Source organism: Rousettus aegyptiacus, unplaced genomic scaffold (assembly GCF_014176215.1).
Source record: "Rousettus aegyptiacus isolate mRouAeg1 unplaced genomic scaffold, mRouAeg1.p scaffold_m13_p_12, whole genome shotgun sequence".
Taxonomy (NCBI): domain Eukaryota; kingdom Metazoa; phylum Chordata; class Mammalia; order Chiroptera; family Pteropodidae; genus Rousettus; species Rousettus aegyptiacus.
The window spans coordinates 53483180-53503063 of NW_023416287.1; the positions used below are offsets into that span (position 1 = coordinate 53483180).

Consider the following 19884-nt stretch of genomic DNA (forward strand, 5'->3'; position numbering starts at 1 on the left):
ACACAGTAGATGTATCTTGTGTAACAGCATATCCTTTAACCATGGTAATTAAAATCATCCTGAATAGATGTAGTTACACTTAATTATAGATTCGATGTTCTAATTAATGTAAGCTTATTACACATTTAGTTTATAAGACTGTTGTTTATGGCTGACTGTAGATACATAAAAGTTACCATTTTTCAGTTTCTTTTAAGGCCTGTGTAATTACTTACAAATTTTTATAAAATTTGTAACAAAACTCGTTTTAAAATTGCCACCATCAGTAAGCAATAATACAAAGCTTGACTACTTGGATGCTGTTTGATTAACGTACATGTTGGGAAAGCAAAAAGCATGTCATGAACATATATTACTTAACAGAATACGAAAATTCCGACGGATTGTTCTAAATTGCTGGGAAATACTTTTGGTAAAAGAGTGAAAAAAAATTCACTTCTGTTTTTGGAAACATTCTTGATATATAAAAATTGTACTCTGTGACCCCAGAAATAAGGAACAAACGAGATGTTTATTCCCTTTTCCTCAAAAGTTAATGAGATGCTCACATGGCAAATCAGCATGTGAAAAGATGTTCAATGTCACCAGCCATTAGGAAAATACAAATTAAAACCAGCACCACTACACATCTGTCATCATGGCTAAAATAAAAAATAATGACAATGCCAAATGCTGGCAAGGATGAGAAGAAACTGCATCTCAGACATTTCTGGTGGGAATGTAAAATAGTACAACAACTCTGGTGGCAGTGTCTTTAAAAACTAAGCATGGAGTTCCCATTTACCCCAGCAGTCACATTCCTGGGTGTTTACCTCAGTCATCTGAAAACTTCTTTTCACACTTGAAACCTATTCATAAGAGCTTATAGCAGTTTTCTTTATAATAGCCCAAAACTTGAAATTGCTCAGCTATTCCTCAACAGGTGAATGAGTAAACAAACTATGGTACACCCATGGAATACTACTTCACAATAAAAAGGAACAGTTGATGCATACAATAAGTTGGATGAATCTTCATAGAAATGCGAATGAAAAAGGGCAGTCCCAAAAGGTGACATACTACATGATTCCATTTATTATATAACTTTCTTTAAAATGACAAACATCATAAAAATGAACAGATTAGTGGTTGCCAGAGATTGACGGAGTGAGGGCGTTAGGGAAGTTAGGTGTGTGTCTATAAAAAGGCCAATAGGACAGATATTTGTGGTGGTGGAATGTTCTGAATCTTAACTGAATCAGTATTGGTATCCTGATTGTGATACTAGAATTTTGCAAGATGTTACCATTGGGGAAAACTGGTAAAGGAAATAGGGGATCTCTTTGCATATTTCTTACAACTACATGCATATCAGTCTACAATTATCTCAAAAAGATTAATTTTAAAAAATATAATGGGGTGTAATACAAATATTCTGATGAAACAATTTCTTCCCACACTTTCCTTATTTTTATAGACGCATTTGTTGATGGTTCATTTGATCATTCCTTTATTCATTCAAAAAATAATTATTGAGCCCCTGATATGTGCTTAATTTGGCCTTACTATTGAGTTCAAGTCAGTTATTTTAAAACCAGTATCATCACCAATTTGTAACTGTTTTAGAATTTACCACATAGAGGACACCACCTTATTTTGGTTATTGAGTAGTAAGTTCCCCAGCTTGTATACTTCACTCAAAGCTAGCTTTTCTGTAGGCATGTTTTGAGGCCATGGTAACATTAGCTTTAAAATATTCAAAAAATTTTCCAGGGTAAAATTACTGTAGTTCTGCTTTATGGTATAAAACTAATAGGCCTTGATTACACATTCATCTGTGTACAAGAGCAAAAAAATGTTTGAGGAGAATCTGAGTACTGTCATTTGGTACTCACCTGTGGAGTGCGGTGAGTTTCTCTACAGGTAGATGCCCTGGCAGGCCTCTAAGTTTTCCCAAGGGCACGACATTCTCACTTCCAATTTAGCTCTGGACTTATCTGATAACATAGAATGTGATCTGTGGGAACTTGTCTGAGCATGTAATTTCGAGCTCAAGGCACCTCAAAAGCTGGGTTTGGAGAGACAGTTGTGCTTCTGATGAATAACCTAGAGAATAATCAGTAAGTTCTTTGTTTCAGTGAAAGTCAGCCTCTGGATTAGCCATAGCTGTAGAGAGAGGGTCTGTTCTTTGGTCTGCATCCATCCTGCCCCCTTGAGAATGACTTTTGCTTAATTGTGCCTTGGCATAATACCAAGTCTAATGAATGAAATGTGGTGGTACTCTGTAACAGGAAATGAAATTTGAAAAACTTAAGACTCACAGGGGGCTACTTTTTCTAACTGTGGAAGAGACTTCCCCACTGGCCCTCCTTGTATAAGAAATGGCTGGCACTCCATCCTGTGGTCAGATAAAGCCAGCTCTCGCTGCAACCATACCAGTATGGGGCACAGAGACAGAAAGCAAATCCTACTGGCCCTGTAGTCCTACTCAAATGCACTTACCTCCTTCTTTGACCCTTTCTGGAGAATCATTTTTAGCCTGATGATCCTTATTTGAATAGTGAATTGTGGTTTAGGAACAAGATTAAAACCCTTTTCTCTGCTTTAACTTTATGGAACAAGAATGTATGTTCTAGTGAGTTGTGCTGAAGCATTGAAGAGATTTTCCCTAAAAGTAATGTTATAAATAGGTTAGACCCAGTCTAGCTCCCTAGAGTTTATTTAATCTAGCATCTGTCTGAACTATAATATCCTATTAGAAAACCCAGCTCTCATCTTTCAGCAGCTTCCTCTTGAGGATACTCTTTAGTCATTTTTTTTTCTTGGCTGCTGTGTCTAGAGTGAATATAATAGTGAATTCCCAAGAGTCTTGGGCAGGAGGGCAGTGGTGTGGTCTGGGTTCTTTGGTAGTTCTATGCAGATTCTGAACTCTGATGGCAGCTGGCACTATCACTGATGATGGGAAAGGAAAGGTAACTTTTGCATGCCTCATGCCCTGGCTAGGACAACTGCTCAGATATAAAAAATCTGGGATTTTCCATGCAGTGGTAGCATGAGACTACCGGGTTCAAAATCACCAAGGTTACTAATGATACATAATCTGGTACACAAATGAGCAATTCTGTGTGTCACTTTGGTTTTTTCTTTGTCATTGTCATTGGTTCCACATTGCATCTCACTTTTTCTTGTCTTTTGTAGTCTCAAACCATGAATTATGTGGGACAGCTGGCTGGGCAGGTGATCGTCACTGTGAAGGAGCTCTACAAGGGCATTAACCAAGCCACTTTGTCTGGGTGTATCGACGTCATTGTGGTGCGGCAGCAGGATGGCACCTACCAGTGTTCGCCTTTTCACGTTAGGTTTGGGAAGCTGGGAGTCCTGAGATCTAAAGAGAAAGTGGTGAGTACATGGTACAGCCTGTTTTCCCAGAGGGTGAAGTTAGGTGGTGGCAGTGAATAAACAAACCATTACTGTGCGCTTTCTGGGCCTTTTATTTATTTTAAACCTGTATGATGTTAAAGACATTGGTATGAGAAGTCAACCTTTATGTATTGCTTTTTGACATCACTTCTAAATTCAAAGGCCCTACTACAGGAAGTCTCTCCAAGAGAAAAAAAGGCTGAAAATTATTTTGTTAATGCTGTGTATTGCAGCTTAGAAGAGCAGAACAGAGAAACTAGAGTTATAAATAGGGATGTTGTGTATATTTAGAAAAACTTCCTTTACCTTACATAGCACTTTAAAATATTTAGGGGATTGCCTTCATAACAATTATATTATTCCATTCTGAATGGAATAGACCGGGACTAGAATACATAACATTTATTTAAACAACATTAATGCCAGATTTGTTTTGACAAAGCTGTAAAATATTTGTAATCTAAATTTTGTTGATACCAAGACTTTTCTTCAAATATGACTGAAATGCAAACCCCCAGGCCATAGGCTGGTTATCTTTTATTTATTGAAAGAGTTTCTTACAAAGATGGTAATCCTATTGGCTTTCCTTTTTCTTACATTCTCTTACCTTCAGGTAATGGAGCAACTAGAAAGTTTGTTAGGATATCTGATGTCAAGTCGGAAAATTGAGCTAATAATAAAATTTTTTGCAGGTAAATAGTAGTATTTTTCTTGCCACTCTTGCCCCATAGTATCTACTTAAACAACAGAGGGAGATTTTTGTCAGGATTTCAAAGCACAACGAAAGATCCACACCATTTTCTGGAACAGAAGCATTAGAGGACCACAGGTATAAGTTAAAAACATCTACTTTCAGATTTTGGCTATGTCACATTGGTGATCTTCTTCTTTAAAATAGAGATTTCCCTCTATTTTAATTAGGTTATTTTGAGAGTGAAACAAAAATTTTTCTGGCTTTCACAAACTAGATATTCTCCCTACCCAAAACAAACATCTTATTTTTCTATAACAAAATCAGTGTTCTACTGGAGAGCCATATTTCAGGAGAGCAGGGTTTGTGTGGTCCAGCTTCTGTTCACAGTCACCTTTTGGAAACCAAAAGCAGTTGCAGTTTACTCAGTGACTTTGAAAATATCCTTTGCAAAACAGTGTTTAGTCACAGTTAATTTCTTTGAAATTTATTTTCTTTCCAGTAACACTAAGCTGTAGTACTTTCAGACTGGATCCGATTTAGGAGGATCAGCAGCACGCTGTTTAATCCCTGAAACTTGCCATTAATTGTGCAAGGATTTATTTGTAAAACAACTTACAAGGCTTTATTTGTTTGTTTATTTGCTGTGATCTGGGTTTTTGATCAAATTTGTTAAGTCTTCTGGGCTTTCAAAACAGAACTTATACATACATACATAATAAGCATTTGTGTATCTGCAATGGTAGCTGGGCAGGTAAGATACCTCTTTTTGCATGCTGTAGGCCTCTCATTAGGAAAGTAATATAGTTTCTGTACAATGTTAAATCTTTGTATTAAATATTTTGTCAAACCCTTGAATTTAATTGAAGTCTATTGTTGAGACACAGAAAAAACAAAGAACATTTCTTCTTTTCCACTTCTTTTGGTATCCCAGAAACTCAAAAGGTATGTTTGGGAAGAAATTCGTCTGTTTGACCAAAACACAGCTTTTCAGTGACCGTAAAATTGAAACTATGTCTGCTTTGAGATACTGTGGCAAATCTGGATCAACTGTTTGTCTTATTTTAGGTCAGTTTTGATCGGGGAAAGCAATTCATTGATTTTAAACTACAACCCCAATTTTCATACCTATAAAGTGAACTTGAAATCCTAATCACTGTAAAACCACTTGTTAGAGAGATGCAGTATAATAAGTTCCCCCACTGCCACTGGTATGTTCTCGTTTGATAGAGCACCAATACTCCCAGTATGTTTCGTAAAGCAGGAGTTTAATTTCAGAAGATAAACCTGTACTTGATATTTTTACATATTTTGTTGATTTTAACACAAAACCGATGACTTATCAAAGTTAAATAACTGATTACTTATCAAAGTTAAATAACCCTGTGTATTAGATAATGCAGTTGCCATTGTAGATGACAAAAATCCACCTCATACTAGCTTAAGCAAAAAGGAATTTATTGGCTTGTATAACTAAGGTCCAGGAGCATTTGAATTAATCAGAATTTTCTTTAGAGTCTTTAAAAGTGTTATCAGAACTCTCTCTTCCCCCACCTCTCAGCTCTGGTTTCCTTGGTGTCTGTTCTTTCTAACATAAGATAGCCTGCAGGTTTACTCCTATTAACAGCCTTAGCGGAAAGAGAGCTTCTCTTTCCAAAAAGTGTCAGTGTTTAGTCTCCTTTTCAGAGTACATATATCTTGGAGACCAGTCACTATAGCTGGGGGTGGAATATATTGATTGGCCTGGCTTGGACAATAGCCCCACCTACACTCTCTGAAGCTACACCTGAAATAGATGATCAGAAATAGGGGATGGATAGATACCCATAGGACACCAGAGATATTCTTACCAAAAGAATAGCATGCGAAGTCAAATGTCTACTATAGCCAATATTTCTCAAAAGTAAATCAATTCTATTTTAACATCTCTGTCATATATGTTTAGCAAGATTAAGCTGCAGTGTGGGAGGTAAGAATATATGGAAATGAGTGCTGTTTTAGAAACTAGCTTACTAGAAGTAGTATATCAAAATGAATATCCTCTTTAAAATAATCACCTTGGGAAACATTTATTCCAACTTGATGCCATCTCTCAAAATGTTTTTAATATTTTTTCCTTTGTTGCCTGAAGACTATTTTGTGTTTATCTGAACCACACAAGATGACACCTACCTGTGCTATAACCCTGAAAGTGCTCAGATGTTTCTTGACAGAGATGTTTTCCCCATTTTATGACATTTGGGAATTAAATAATTAAAAATGTTTACAACTTATAAAAATAGATGATAAAGCATTTTCTTTCAGTCCCTGGTTACCATCCCCATCCTATTCCACCAAGGTCTGTTTGGTTTTTTAGGGATATGAAACAGGTAACAGTGTTTCTCCAGGGCTGTCACTCTAGGAACCTTAATACTAAGTTTGGTTTGAGAACTCAGAATTGAGGCTTAGTTTAGCTCCAATAAAAGACTCTTAATGCTAAATTCGTTTCTCCTCTTAGATTGATATAGAAATCAATGGCGATGCAGTGGATCTTCACATGAAATTAGGTGACAATGGAGAAGCTTTCTTTGTGGAGGAGACCGAAGAGGAATATGTAAGTCCTGGTTGGTCACATTCACTTTACACGGTTTGTTTGTGCCTCTGGTGCATGCCCCCAAATAGAAATGTTCAGTTTTCCTGGTTAATTGTACAGATGGTTATTGCTGATTTAGGCAACCTTTAGTTTTAGGTTGAAAGAACTAAGCTGTCAGATAGGAGATGGGAGAGTGAGGAACTTTTCTTCATGCCAGGTTCAGAGCATGGAGAGAATGCAGAAGGCCTTTGTATTTGCTTTTTTTGTTTAAAAAAAAAAAAAAAAAGGAACATCTTTTTGTAAAAGGAAAGGCACATATTTTCATCTACTTTAATGAGCTTTCTTTCTGTTACACTTTACACCTTGACTTGAATACATTTGAGTTTTGCCTAAGTAATTAAGGTGTTTGTATCTCTCAACACTGTGTATTTGTGTACATGTGACCTTTAAACTTGGAAAACATGAATAGTCACGTGAATTTATTATGTTCTCAGGGGACTTAAATTAATTGGCCTGTACCCTTTAAGATAATTGCATGTTTGGCTTCTTTCAGCAAGAAAGCAGTTTGTTGTCACCATCACACACACACACACACACACACACACACACACACACGATATCAATATCAATCTCTCCCTTACTTTTTCCTTCCTTTGTATCCACCGATTTGAATCGTGGTGAACTGTTCTTGATGGACTTACTGTGAATCTTTTTAAAAAATACTTAGAAAGCAATGTTATATCTTCCATCAGAAAGAATAAAATCTCAGGTAGCAAAAATGATAAACTTCAAGTTATTAAGGATACAGGACTACTATTTTTTTGGTTTTGAACATGATCTTCCAGTTTGATGTCAAATCAACAAAGAAAAAAATTTCTAAAAAATAAACGAAAGCAGAATGAGATCGTTGTTAATTTAGAGAGAAGTCAACACCTTAGTACTACTATGTAAAGCAACATTGAGACAGTATGATTATGGAGGGGAACCTCACCAGACTAGTATTTTACTAGTACCTTAATTACCTGTTTTTATTAACCTTGTTTGCATTTACTTGGCCTAAACAGAATTTCTCTCATCAGAGAAAGAGGCAAAAGGCAGAATAAAAGATTGAATTATTACAGAAATAAGATTTTTTTTGATGTGTTTCTTAAATCACATATAATTGATAACACCGATTGGGCTTTACATAAATCAACAAGGAAGAGGACTGGTTATTGATAGTCTATTAACTGGTTCTCATGATCAGTTCTGATGATTACATTTAAAACTATGCTTATTTAGCAAAGTCAGCTTGGAGAGTGTTAACTTTCTAGCCTTTTCTTCCTATACCATGTGTAACCTGATGGGCCGGCCACATTTTCTTTAGTAAAGTGTACTACTCTTTAAAATTAAAAAAAATGTATAAAGTTAATTCATCTGACAACATTGAAATCACTACGCTATACCACATACTATGAATAAAGTATGCCCCCCTCTCTAGGAGTTCATGATTTAAAGAGGGGTCAACTACCAAAACCCATCTGGCTTCCATTTATTTGCTTTCTGTTTCTCTCAGATTTTTCTCATTTAACTATATGTCATTAATATCCTTTTCAAGTGAGTAGTTCCAGATCTAACTCTGTCCTTCTAATAGCTGTACAGTATTCCATAGTATGGCTATACCACAAACAATGCTATAATAGAACTAGGAACCATTACCAGAGACAAAACAGCTTTTAAGAATTACAAGTAAACTTTATAACAAAGACCATCGAATTAAAAGGCCATGGAAGTCAGAGGCCACAGCCTGTTACCTGGGTGCTTTAGCAGCTTGCAGAATAATATCCTATTGTCACAGTTTCTCTCTAGGTGTATGTTGCTGGCGAGCACAGATTTTGCTTGGATAAATAAAACTTTGGCTTCAGAGTAATATGTTTACCAAAGCCAAATTTAAAACGGTTATGGAAACCCACTCATTTTCAGGACTGTTGTGTAAAAACTTGAGTATCCCGAATCATCTAAGGTTAATTTATATCTACCTTTCAATTTGTCCATGATACAAAGGAATAAAGCAAATGATTAAGAATTCCCTGAACACTAGACTAGATTTGATTATTTATTTAATAGTAAAATAAGAGTTTAATTATTTCTAACTGTTGAGACTTATTTTCTTCTTTTGAATTCCTAAAACAATAAATACTTTGATTTAAAAATCCACTAATTTCATTTAGTACAGAGTATTGTCTCTGTTACAGTTGCCTTTCTCACCCTCAATTTCACAAACACAAGCATTAACTCTAAATTTTACCATAGTTCCTCACTTACCTGTCCTTCTGCTCCTTATCTGATAGGGTGTTGTTCCTGATCCTTGCCTTCTACTTTGTCCTGTTCTTAACTATTCTTTGCAAGTTCTTGACAGAGTACTTTGTAACACTTCCTGAGAATGCTGCTGCTTTGAACTTCTCTTTATAGAAATTTAATTGGCTCTGCTTTAATTATAACTTTCACGTGTTCCATGCTGACTTGGCATAATGGTTTCTCCAAATGTATTGAGTTATGTAAACCAAAATGAGCTAACGCTGAGCTGTGTGCAAGAGTAAAGACCTATTTCGAATAGAGTAGGCAGTGCCCTAGTTCCGTATGACTTTCTTACTTTTAGGAACTATGTATTCCCTAATATGCAGAGTATTTAGATATGCAAAGTATTCATTATTATTTTGATTCATTGTCCAGTTTGTCGTGGACAACTTTTCTTTCTCCATGTTCTCTTTAAGGAAAAACTTCCTGCTTACCTTGCCACTTCACCAATTCCTACTGAAGATCAGTTCTTTAAAGATATTGACACTCTTTTGGAGAAATCAGATGGAAATGAAAGACCATCTCAGAGTTCCAACATATCACACATCTTGGAAACAGAGACAGTTTTCACTCCAGGTTCTGTGAAAAAGAAGAAACGAAGAAGAAAGAAATGCAAACAGGACAGTAAGAAGGAAGATCAGGCTGCTTCTCCTGCAGAAGATACCATGGATGTGGACCTGAGCTCTGATGATGACAAGGGGGCCCAGTCAGTGAGGTAAGGCTCTTGGTCTGGGAGGACTCCTTGTGCAGGTGCCAGGTGTGTCTGCATGCTATAGAAAGAGTGCAGGTGAAGTGAGAAGCTGTGGCATTTTTTTTTCTTTCTGCAACTGTACAAAATTTGCCATCAGACATCCTGCTTTGGTGCTAAAATATCATTGAAAACAGACTGGCAATGTGTCTTTTCATACAGTAATTTTCCAAAAGCTAAGTAAAGCAACTCAAGAAGGATCAGAGCTAGTGACTTGCCCCTGGGTGAGCAGGTATAAACATCAGGAGTATTTGCCAACTCAGTGGGTCTTTGTGCTTGGTATCTCACCTGTTCCTGAGGAGTTGTAGAATTGTTGTTTTGAGTTTATCGTCAAAACATCCTAGTAAGTTGAAGAAGAAAGAAAGTTTTTGTTTTGGTTTTTTTTTTAAATGTGAAAATCTTGATCGCTACATATGTATTAGCTCAGTAGAAGAGCTCAAAATATGTGCCAGGTTTCAAGTCAGCTCTGTCTAGGGTTTAAAGGTAACAAGTTGGGATAGAGCGTATATTTTCTTTCATTCCATATTCAGTTTTTTGGAGATAATCTTCCACCTGTTCCACTCAGTGGTTGCCTTGGTAAATAGCACTGGAAGGACTGTAGGTGTGTCAGTGGGGTGCTTATCTTCATTGGTGACCATTGGACAAAAAGCTGGTGCTCACAAATGACCCTGAATTTCTAGACTTTTTTTTTTAATTGGGCTGGGAGCAGGATGGCGTTATGACATGTATGCTGGTCCACTTGTATGCTTTCACCTCACCTGCTGAAAAGAGAGATCATACCCTACTTATGGGAAAATTAGTGCTAAAATTAGTTCTATTCATCATAGAAAAGAGAGAAAATAATTTCTTTCTCTAGTTAAGGAAACCAAATATATATCAAGTGTAAACTCTACCCTGAGCTAATAGTATATGCTTTATTTACCAAACTTTTGTTTTAAATGGTCAAGTTGGCAAAAAAAAAATGTACACTATTAATATATTATTATATTATAATTATACTGTTAATGAGTAATGTAGTAATCCCTTTTTGGCAAAACCATTAATTCATTTTCTAAAACTTTCTGAGTTGTAAATACTGCAACAAAATTCTTCATTTGATAGTAATTTTTAATACAAGAACTCTTTTTCTGCCTATCTTTTATTATTCATCATCAACTGTCATATTTATGATGTTCTTTCTCCTCCAACACTGAATATAGACATTAATTTCAATTCTAGAGTGCAGATTCTTGTTTAGTGTTAGAACTAAACAAAAGGCAAAAAGTACTTTAGACTTTCCAGACCAGTGTAAACTATACTTATAAAAATCTTAAATCCTAAATAAATTAACAAATTTGGTTTTGTTTTTTTTTTTGTCAGTATCAAAGTACTATCTAGGAAGAGCTTTAAAATGCTCTAAACTCTCCTTTTATATCTTTGAGTCCCAAAGAATTTTAAGCTAATAAAAAGTACCACAATTTCTTAAAAACAAACTCTTATTATTCTTTTCTCCTGTTTTTAGTCTCTTAAAAGTTATTTATCTTTCCCTTTCCTAGGAGAGAGTATACTAGGAGACTCTTTGAGATGTTTTATTGCTTGATTTTGGTGCTATTAGGAACATGTAAATAGTTCCTAAAATATTTAGTGGGCAAGAAACATTCTTTTGAGAAAAACTTGAAGTATGCATCTAAATGTTATTTGGTTTAGCACTGTAATACTCCCTAAGTGCCTTAATTTGTGGTATTTTTTGTCAACTAAAATTCTTTTAAGATCCACCGGAAAGGACACTGAAGTAAAACTTTTACCTAAAAAGTTTTTTTGTTATTGTTATATAACATAATAGAGCTAAGTTTAGAATGCCCGAACAACCTGCAGTTTTAGCTTGGAAAGTTAGAACATTTCTGAAACATAGGCAGTCATCTACTAAATGCACAGGGATCATTATTCTGAAGTGTTTTTGTAAATGCATATTGCAAGCGAATGTGCATTGCAGAAATATTAGTGCATGCCTTACATTTCCAGATTGTGTGAAATGCTGCATCAACCAAATCTGTCGGTGTACTGATTTGGTTGACAGCGACATGGATGCCAGCTTCTCTCTCTGAGCCACAATCTTGCTTGTCAGAACACATGTAAACTAGGGCCTTGTAATAATTTTCATGAGCTTGGCGGTTTGCTTTTTCTTTAGGTTACCAGTAAATCATAGATGCTGTCACTTGGAGGAATTCTTTCCTAAAATTTCCTTAAAATAGGATCTACTTAATTATGCAGCCAATAAAAATTAAGACTTAGAAAAGACAAGATGTAACAGTCATACCAGTTCAGGTCTATATGCACTAAAATAAGCACTGAGCCAAAAGGTAGGAGACTGAACCAGTTATACTTCCAATTGTGGAACATTGGTCTCCTGGTCACTCCAGGCCTTTGTTTCTTAATCTGTGAAATAATGGAATTAAACTACATGGTTTGCAAGGCCCCTTCCAGTTCAGTATTTAGGTTCTAAAATAATTTGGTGGAAGATATTTAGGGTAAAAAAATATTAGCAGCATATTAAATGGCAGATTAAAGAATCAGAGAGAAAAAATAGAAAGTCTGCTTTCGCAGTTGTGAGATTAGAATTATTTGGTATTGGAATTTGCAACTCAAATTATCTTACCTTCCCCAGCCTCTACCATTTAGGAGAGAAATTGTTTCCAGAGAAGATACTTAAAATAAGTTTTTATTTTGCTAGGCAACATTCTATTTAAACTCTTTACTTTTCAGGAATTCCATGTATCATAGGATTAAGGCTAATGGAGGCTCCTTGAAGGAGGCAGATAAAAGACAGAATCATGCTTTAAAGCAGATTACTGTTGCACAAGCTAGAAGAAACTCATTGGTTGAAATAGAAGAGCTTTAAATTACACAGGGCATTGTATAAACTGTGCCTTCTTCCTCAAGTTGGACTTTTGCCTTAAGTATGGTACAGAAGTCTTGTTTGTCCTTTCAGAGGATGGGTGGATTTATGTGTATTCAAAACGTGGATGTAGGCATAAATAGCCTTTTGGAGGGAAGAGGCTTTTCAAAATGGATGGTGCGGTAGCACAGTCTTGAGTGCAAATACATAACTGATGGAAATACTTAAAATACCCAGCAATAACAATGGAGGATTAGAGACCACAGTGTCAGAAAGGAGCCTCTACTTTTAAGCAACCAAAGCAGACTTCCTTACAAGTTATGTCTGGGAGCTAAATGCAGGGAGCCTAAGACTTTTATTTTTTAATAATAATAAATTTTAATAAATTTTTTAAATTTATTAAAATTAGTTAATAATATACGATTTTCAGGTGTGCAAGATTTTAATCAATGTCTGTGTGCTTTTTTGTGTGTTTACCACTCAAAGAAAGTCTGATTTCCTTTCATTGCCATATATTTGACCCCCTTTACCCACTTTGCCCTACTCCTACCCTGTTTCTTCTGGTAATCACCATTCTCTTGTCTGTATCTATGGAGATTTTGTTTTGCTCATTTGTTCCTTTTTGTTTTATATTCCACATGAGTGAAATCATATAGTTTTTGTCCTTTTTTTTCTGTCTACTTCTCTTAGCATAATAACCTCAAGATCCATCATGTTGCACATGGCAGTATTTCATCTTTATGACAGAATAGTATTCCATTCATGTGTGTGTGTGCGTGTGTGACATCTTTATCCAGTCATCTTTCAATGGACACTTTGATTATTTCTATGTCTTGGCTGTTGTAAATGATACCATACAAGCGTATGAAAAGATGTTCAACATCACTAGTTATAGGGAATGGCAAATCAAAACCACAGTGAGATACCCATTCACCCCTGTTACAATGGCTGTTATCAATCAAGAAGACAAAAAATAACAAGTGTTGGAGAGGTTGTGGGAATGCAAATTAGTGCAGCCACTATGGAAAACAGTATGGAGAGTCCTCAGAAAACTAAGATTGGAATTACTACATGATCCCAGTAATTCCTCTTCTGGGTATTTACCCTAAAAATATGAAAACTGTTATTGATAAAGATATGTACCCGTGTTCATTGTAGCCTAAGACTTTTCACAGACAGCATATATTGCCCTGACTTATTTTTAGACTAGCAGATTAAGTGATACAGATATTCTCATTTTACCTTTAACATTGTCCTGGTAGAACATTGAATTTTCTATGAGATCTCTTAAACTTGTACAGTATAGTACTTTATACTTTTCAGTTTTTCTTTATACTTTATACTTTTTAGATTTAGAGCTTTCAACATGGCACACCACATGAATCTCACATTGATTGTGAAATAGAACAAGTGATAAATTTCCAACTAAAGGTGCTTCTGAGGGGTGTTTTAAGTTCATATGGCAAGTTAGTTACATTAACTCTGCAAATTCAAGAGAACCAAAGGGTAAATTAATTAAAACCTTGTTAAAATTAGTTCAGCCACTTAAAGTTCTAAGATCTGTGTGTGAATTTTAAAAGCATTTATCATATTTTTGTATCATTTTCACAACGCACATCATGTAGATTCTAAGTAAAGAAAGATTCTGAGGTAATGCTTGGGCTAAACAAGAAATAAGTTCTTATTTTTAAGAGTTTTGGAGGTATTTTTAAATTTTGAGCCATAGCTCGTGTCTTCAGCTGATATTCTATTTTTTTTTTAATGCTGGTTTATTTATTTTTCATACTATATATACTTAAATTTTTTAACATTTTATTTTTTATTTTCTCCCATCCTTTTGGTAGCCACTAGTCCATTGTGATATTCTATTTTTTGTAATACACAGGAGAATATAGTGAAAAGAACAAGGGCTTACTTAGTTTGAATCCAGAGACTTACTAGCTTTTTTACTTTGGGCAAGTTACTAAACTTCTCTAGATCCTTAATTACCTAATAACTGAACATACGGTATTACTACCTCAGATTTGTAAGGATTGAATGAAATATACATAACGCCTTAGTTTTCTTCCCGCCTTTGAATCAGTTACTTCTAAGGGATGTAAAAAGTAATTTGTAATGACATTCTTTCCTCCTCTCTTTATCCCATATTTAAATAGTGATTGTAGTGTAGGGTATGAGGGTAACATCAGTGAATCCCTCTCTTCTCTTTCATGTTTTCCTTATAAAAAGGTTAGTTATTAATTATTTGGCCACCTTCATTTGTATCATTTAGACAATGTGTTAGTAGATTTGGGGAATATTTTTAAGCTGACATAAGTGTCGTCGTTCCTGTCCTTTTCTTCCCTGCCCTTTCACAGAGGATCTTCAAATGCTTCCTTAAAGGAGGAAGAATATAAAGAGCCTCTGCTCTTCCACTCCGGAGATCACTACCCCTTATCTGATGGAGACTGGTCCCCTTTGGATAAGTAAGTATTTTTTAGATTTCTCAATTTCTTAAAGGAAATATATTAAAGAGCTTTTCTGTTATTGGACACTAATGATATTTCCCATTTCTCTCATACAGTAGGGGTACTGAATATGTACTTTTAACATGAATATGGACCTTTTCTCTCAATAATTATTTTGTTTCTAAACTTAATCTTACTTTCACCATGTTGGTCACTATATATTTATATAATTTGTATAGAATTTGGTCTTCTGCAATTCTTTGGTTTTAACCTTTTATTGTCAACTGTTAACTATAACTGTGGATAACATTGTGAAGAAACATGCAGTCAAACCTTGTTCTGCGTTCAAATCCAGCTTCTCTCATGTATTAGTTATGTTAATTTTTCCATGCAGTTCCTCTCCTGTAAAATTGCCTTTCTTTTTTCTGATTTCTTGTGAGAATCAATTGGGATTAGCAAGTCCACAATAAGTACTAGTTGGTATAGTTTTTATTATTATTAAACTCAAGAGGAAGGAATAATTGATGTTCCCGTTAATAGAATACGTCTGCAAGATAAAGTCAATATATATTCAAATTTATATTTCTTTTAATCTGTCAAGCTCAGCAAGACTGAAGTTCCCAATTGTAAAGTCATCACATTTCTTTATACTGTGTTTGCAGTCCCTATTCCCCAGCAGCGTGTCCTAAGAGTGATTCAGAGCTTGAGGTAAAACCCGCCGAGAGCCTGCTCAGATCCGAATCCCACATGGAGTGGACGTGGGGTGGGTTTCCGGAGTCCACCAAGGTACTAGAGTTTACTTGCCTACAGAGTCTGTCTCTCATCTATGAGTAAAGGAGTGATATTCTGAGTGAGCTAATATGAACATAAATGATGATAGTGCCCTCATGTGGTCACATAAGTAAATTCAAAGTAAACATTTTTCATGTTTGCCCTGTGTTTACAGCAGATGGAATCCAGCATTATTTTGTGTATTTCTATTTAGTAAATAATATTATTGGTTGTTAATTAACATTTTAGTAAGGAAAATTTTAAAGGTAATGAAAGGAAACTGAAATTTCCACACTGAAATTTTAAATAGGAAATTGACTGTGAAAGCATCTTTGCCAATTCATGATGAAAGAAGAAAGACTTGGAGAGATGCACTTCATATTTGTTTATTGAGAGACTACTTTTATTTTATGTATGTAAATAAACCCAACTTCGCTTTATATATTTTTTATTTTCTTAAATTTAAATTATAGTTGATGTGCAATATTATATTAGTTTCAGATGTACAACATAGTGATTCAACATTTATATACCTTACAAAGTGATCACCACAATAAGTGTGGTGCCCATCTGTCGTATCCAGTTATTACCATATTATTGACTCTAGTCCCTATGCTGAATTACATCTTTATAATTGGCAGTGTGTACTTCTTAATTCCTTTCCCCTTTTCCACTTGATCTCCCAACCTCCTTCCCTCTGGCAACCATCACTTTGTTCTCTGTATCTATGAGTTTGTTTCTGTTTCATTTAGTTTGTTCGTTTTCCTTTATAGATTCCACATATAAGTGAAATCATACATTATTAATCTGTCTCTGTCTCTTGGCAGAGAAAATGTTTAGACCCTCTAGTTTTTTTTTAAATATACATTTTGCTCATATTTGTGATTGCATTGATAATTGACTGCCCACTTTTCCTTTTTTTTTTCTTTTAATGGAGGTAACATTCGTTGGATAACAAAAGTTTCAGGTGTATAACATTATAAATCAGCATCTTACATTGTTTTAACAAAGCTTGGAGGTAGTCCAAGCAGGGCTAAATTTTCAGGTAGCACTCAAGTTTTCTCCCTCAAAATGAACATTATCCTTCTTAGTATCTAACAGTTGTTGCATTTCCTCAGTCTTCAATGTTGAACTCTTCATAGTAGAGCAATTTTAGAGAGAGCAATTTTATATATATAGCTATATCTATAGATATATAGATATCTATACAAATATGATATTGAACAAGATGCAGTTATTTTTTCACTTTTAATTATGAAGTAGTTCACACATACCAAATGATGTATTTACTGAATGCATCATTTTAAATGATCACATTTACCTTCATCCAGCTTAAGAAATAAATTATATAAACACCTTTGAAAGTAATTTAATTTTTAAACAATTCAACTTTTTTAGATCAACAAAAGAGAGAGATCTGACCATCATCCTAGGACTGCTACGATTACACCATCAGAAAATACCCATTTTCGGGTAATTCCCAGTGAGGACAACCTCATAAGTGAAGTTGAGAAGGATGCTGCCATGGGAGAAATGGTCTGCACCATAGTGAAACCAAAACCCAGAGCCCTGTGTAAGCAGATGAGCGATGCAACTTCTGCTGCAGACCTTCTCGAGCCTCCCTTTGAGCCACCTCACATTTCATCTATGTCAGATACAGACTATCTTCCTAACCCATCGTTAGCAGAGGCTCCCTCAGAATCAAAACCAGCAGCTAAAGTAGATTCGCCATCAAAGAAAAAAGGTAATCATTGTTTAATTTATGGCATTAGGTACTCTAAATTTACATAGTAAATGATTCCAGTGTTTCAAGTATGTGATGGCTACCTTTGTATTTGTTTATGACATTTCTCCTTTAAGATATACTTTCTAAGAATAAGAATATTTTCTGTATAACCATACTACCATTGTCAAGTTAAAGAACCAAAATTTGTATTTCCCTAAATGTACCAAGAACAGTTTTTTAGCTGTTTTTTTTTTTCCAAACAGATCTCATTAAAGTTCACATGTTACATTTGGTTTTATGTTTAATCTTTTATTTAGAACAGCCTCCCCCCTACACACACACACTTCCGCATACATAAACATACATATTGCTACACCTCTTTCCTCCTCCATGCCCATGATATTGACCTTTTGAGAACCCAGCTAATTGTCTGGTATACTTTCTTACATTCTGGATGTATCAGATTTTTTTTCAAGGTAACATCCCCATATTTCCTTCAACTGGAAGTTAACTCTGTCCAGTAGAAGTGTAATGTGAGCCATGTATATAATTTTCAATATTCTAATATTAGAAAAGTAAAAATAAACAAGCGAAATTAGGTTTAGTAATACATTCTACTTAAGCCAGTCCAAACTATTATAATTTTAACATGTAATTCAATATAAAAACTATTGCAATTTTACATTATTATTATAAGTCTTGGAAGTCTGTGTTTTACACATTTTACATACCTCGTATCAGACTAGGACAGTTCAAGTTATTAGTCACATATGGCTGGTGACTATTGTAGTGGGCAGTACAGATTAGAGGTTAATTAGATTAATTAGATCTAATTAAATGATTAGATTTTTTATTTTTTGATTGAAGATTATGGTATATATTGGATACTTAATACTGTATCTCATAATGTCTCACTGTTAGTGATGCTAAATGTGATCACTTATTTAAAGTATTGTCTTCCAGTTTTATCCATTGTAAAGGATTTTTGTCCTTTTGCAATTAGAAGGTAATACTTTGGCATGATATGAATATCCTATTCCCCACCAACCTTTCCCTCATGGTTTTAGAATAAGGGCTTCTTAGTGCTGGTGATTTCATCAAGGCTAGTCATGCTTATTTGTACTATTAATATTCTTTTAAATTATCAATTATAAATGATTTAGGGGCTAGGAATATTCATGTAACAGCAAATGAATGAGTAAATTAGCATATGTTTATTGAACAACTGTCGTATACCTCCCATGTAACACTCATTTTCACTTCCATTGGCATGGATGGTTGAAAACCAACACAAGTAAAAAGGTTATCTGACATTTTAAAAAATAAAGCCCAGTTCAAATCATGGTCATTTTTATTGTTTTGCAAACCTTTGTTTTCTTGCAAAGTTGTAAATGAAGAATGGTAATTAAGTTCTTATCTCTGAGGTATTTTTTTTTTAAATAAAAACAGGTGTCCACAAGAGAAGCCAGCACCAGGGACCTGATGATATTTACCTAGATGACTTAAAGGCTCTAGAACCTGAAGTTGCAGCTCTCTATTTCCCTAAAAGGTAGTGTATTCCTTATATACTAAAGGGTGAACAGCTCTGAGATATTCTAGCTATTTCTAAAGCAAAACATTTTGTCAGAGAAAAAGGAGTGAGAGGATGGTGTCCTTTAAGTTAGATGATTGCTTCAGATTTGGAAAATTCAGAAATGGTTCATATGTTGTTTTGATTGTAGTGATTTGAAATTAATAATTTGCCTTTTTATGAAGAAATTTTCAATGTGATGAGAAGAGGTACACTAGTTAAACCTACATAAGGGTATACAAATGGACATGACTTCAGATTAGCACTGATTACCGTCATTAATGCAAACTCAGCATGCTTGGGAAAATTTCTTAGTATTTGTTTTATTTATTATGTGTCTTAAAGGTAATCTGTCATTATTAAAAAACATTTTACAAAGAATACCTTTACTCCCTCAGTGAGTCTGAGCTCCCAAGCTTTTTCTGAATTCAAGTGTGGCTCTAGGGAGCCACCATTCCACCGGGCCTGTGCACCCCACATTCCCCAAAGCGCTCACCTCTTGTCACTTCCCCTCCCTCTCCCTCATGATTTTCCTCTTTAAATAGCTCTAAAACTTCAGATATGATATACTCATACTGTTTTCCCAACTTCATTTTCATTTCTAGGGGAATTCCATTATAATACATTCTATGATTACAAAAAACAACTTTTCCCCATGGAAGAATAGCTTGACTATAACCGAACCATAGACACGTATAATTAAACGCTTTCAAATAAATTATTGGAAAACATATTTCATTTTTATTTA

The 19884-nt window shown here is 34.8% G+C and overlaps 1 protein-coding gene across 4 annotated transcripts in view; it reads left to right on the forward strand.

Annotated features, from left to right (window-relative positions):
* The window catches only part of LPIN2 (lipin 2), a 79244-nt gene that overhangs the window by 43926 nt on the left and 15434 nt on the right, over positions 1-19884 (forward strand). For 3 of the 4 annotated variants that reach the window (XM_016156971.2, XM_016156954.2, XM_016156962.2), the window contains 7 exons: positions 3178-3378; positions 6588-6683; positions 9416-9714; positions 14980-15087; positions 15732-15855; positions 17239-17584; positions 19016-19115. In XM_016156971.2, the coding sequence (XP_016012457.2) occupies positions 3187-3378; positions 6588-6683; positions 9416-9714; positions 14980-15087; positions 15732-15855; positions 17239-17584; positions 19016-19115 (1265 nt within the window). In that variant the 5' untranslated portion in view covers positions 3178-3186. Of the gene's footprint in view, positions 1-3177; positions 3379-4024; positions 4092-6587; positions 6684-9415; positions 9715-14979; positions 15088-15731; positions 15856-17238; positions 17585-19015; positions 19116-19884 lie in introns of those variants that run through there. The other variant, XM_016156980.2, reaches the window with a different exon arrangement.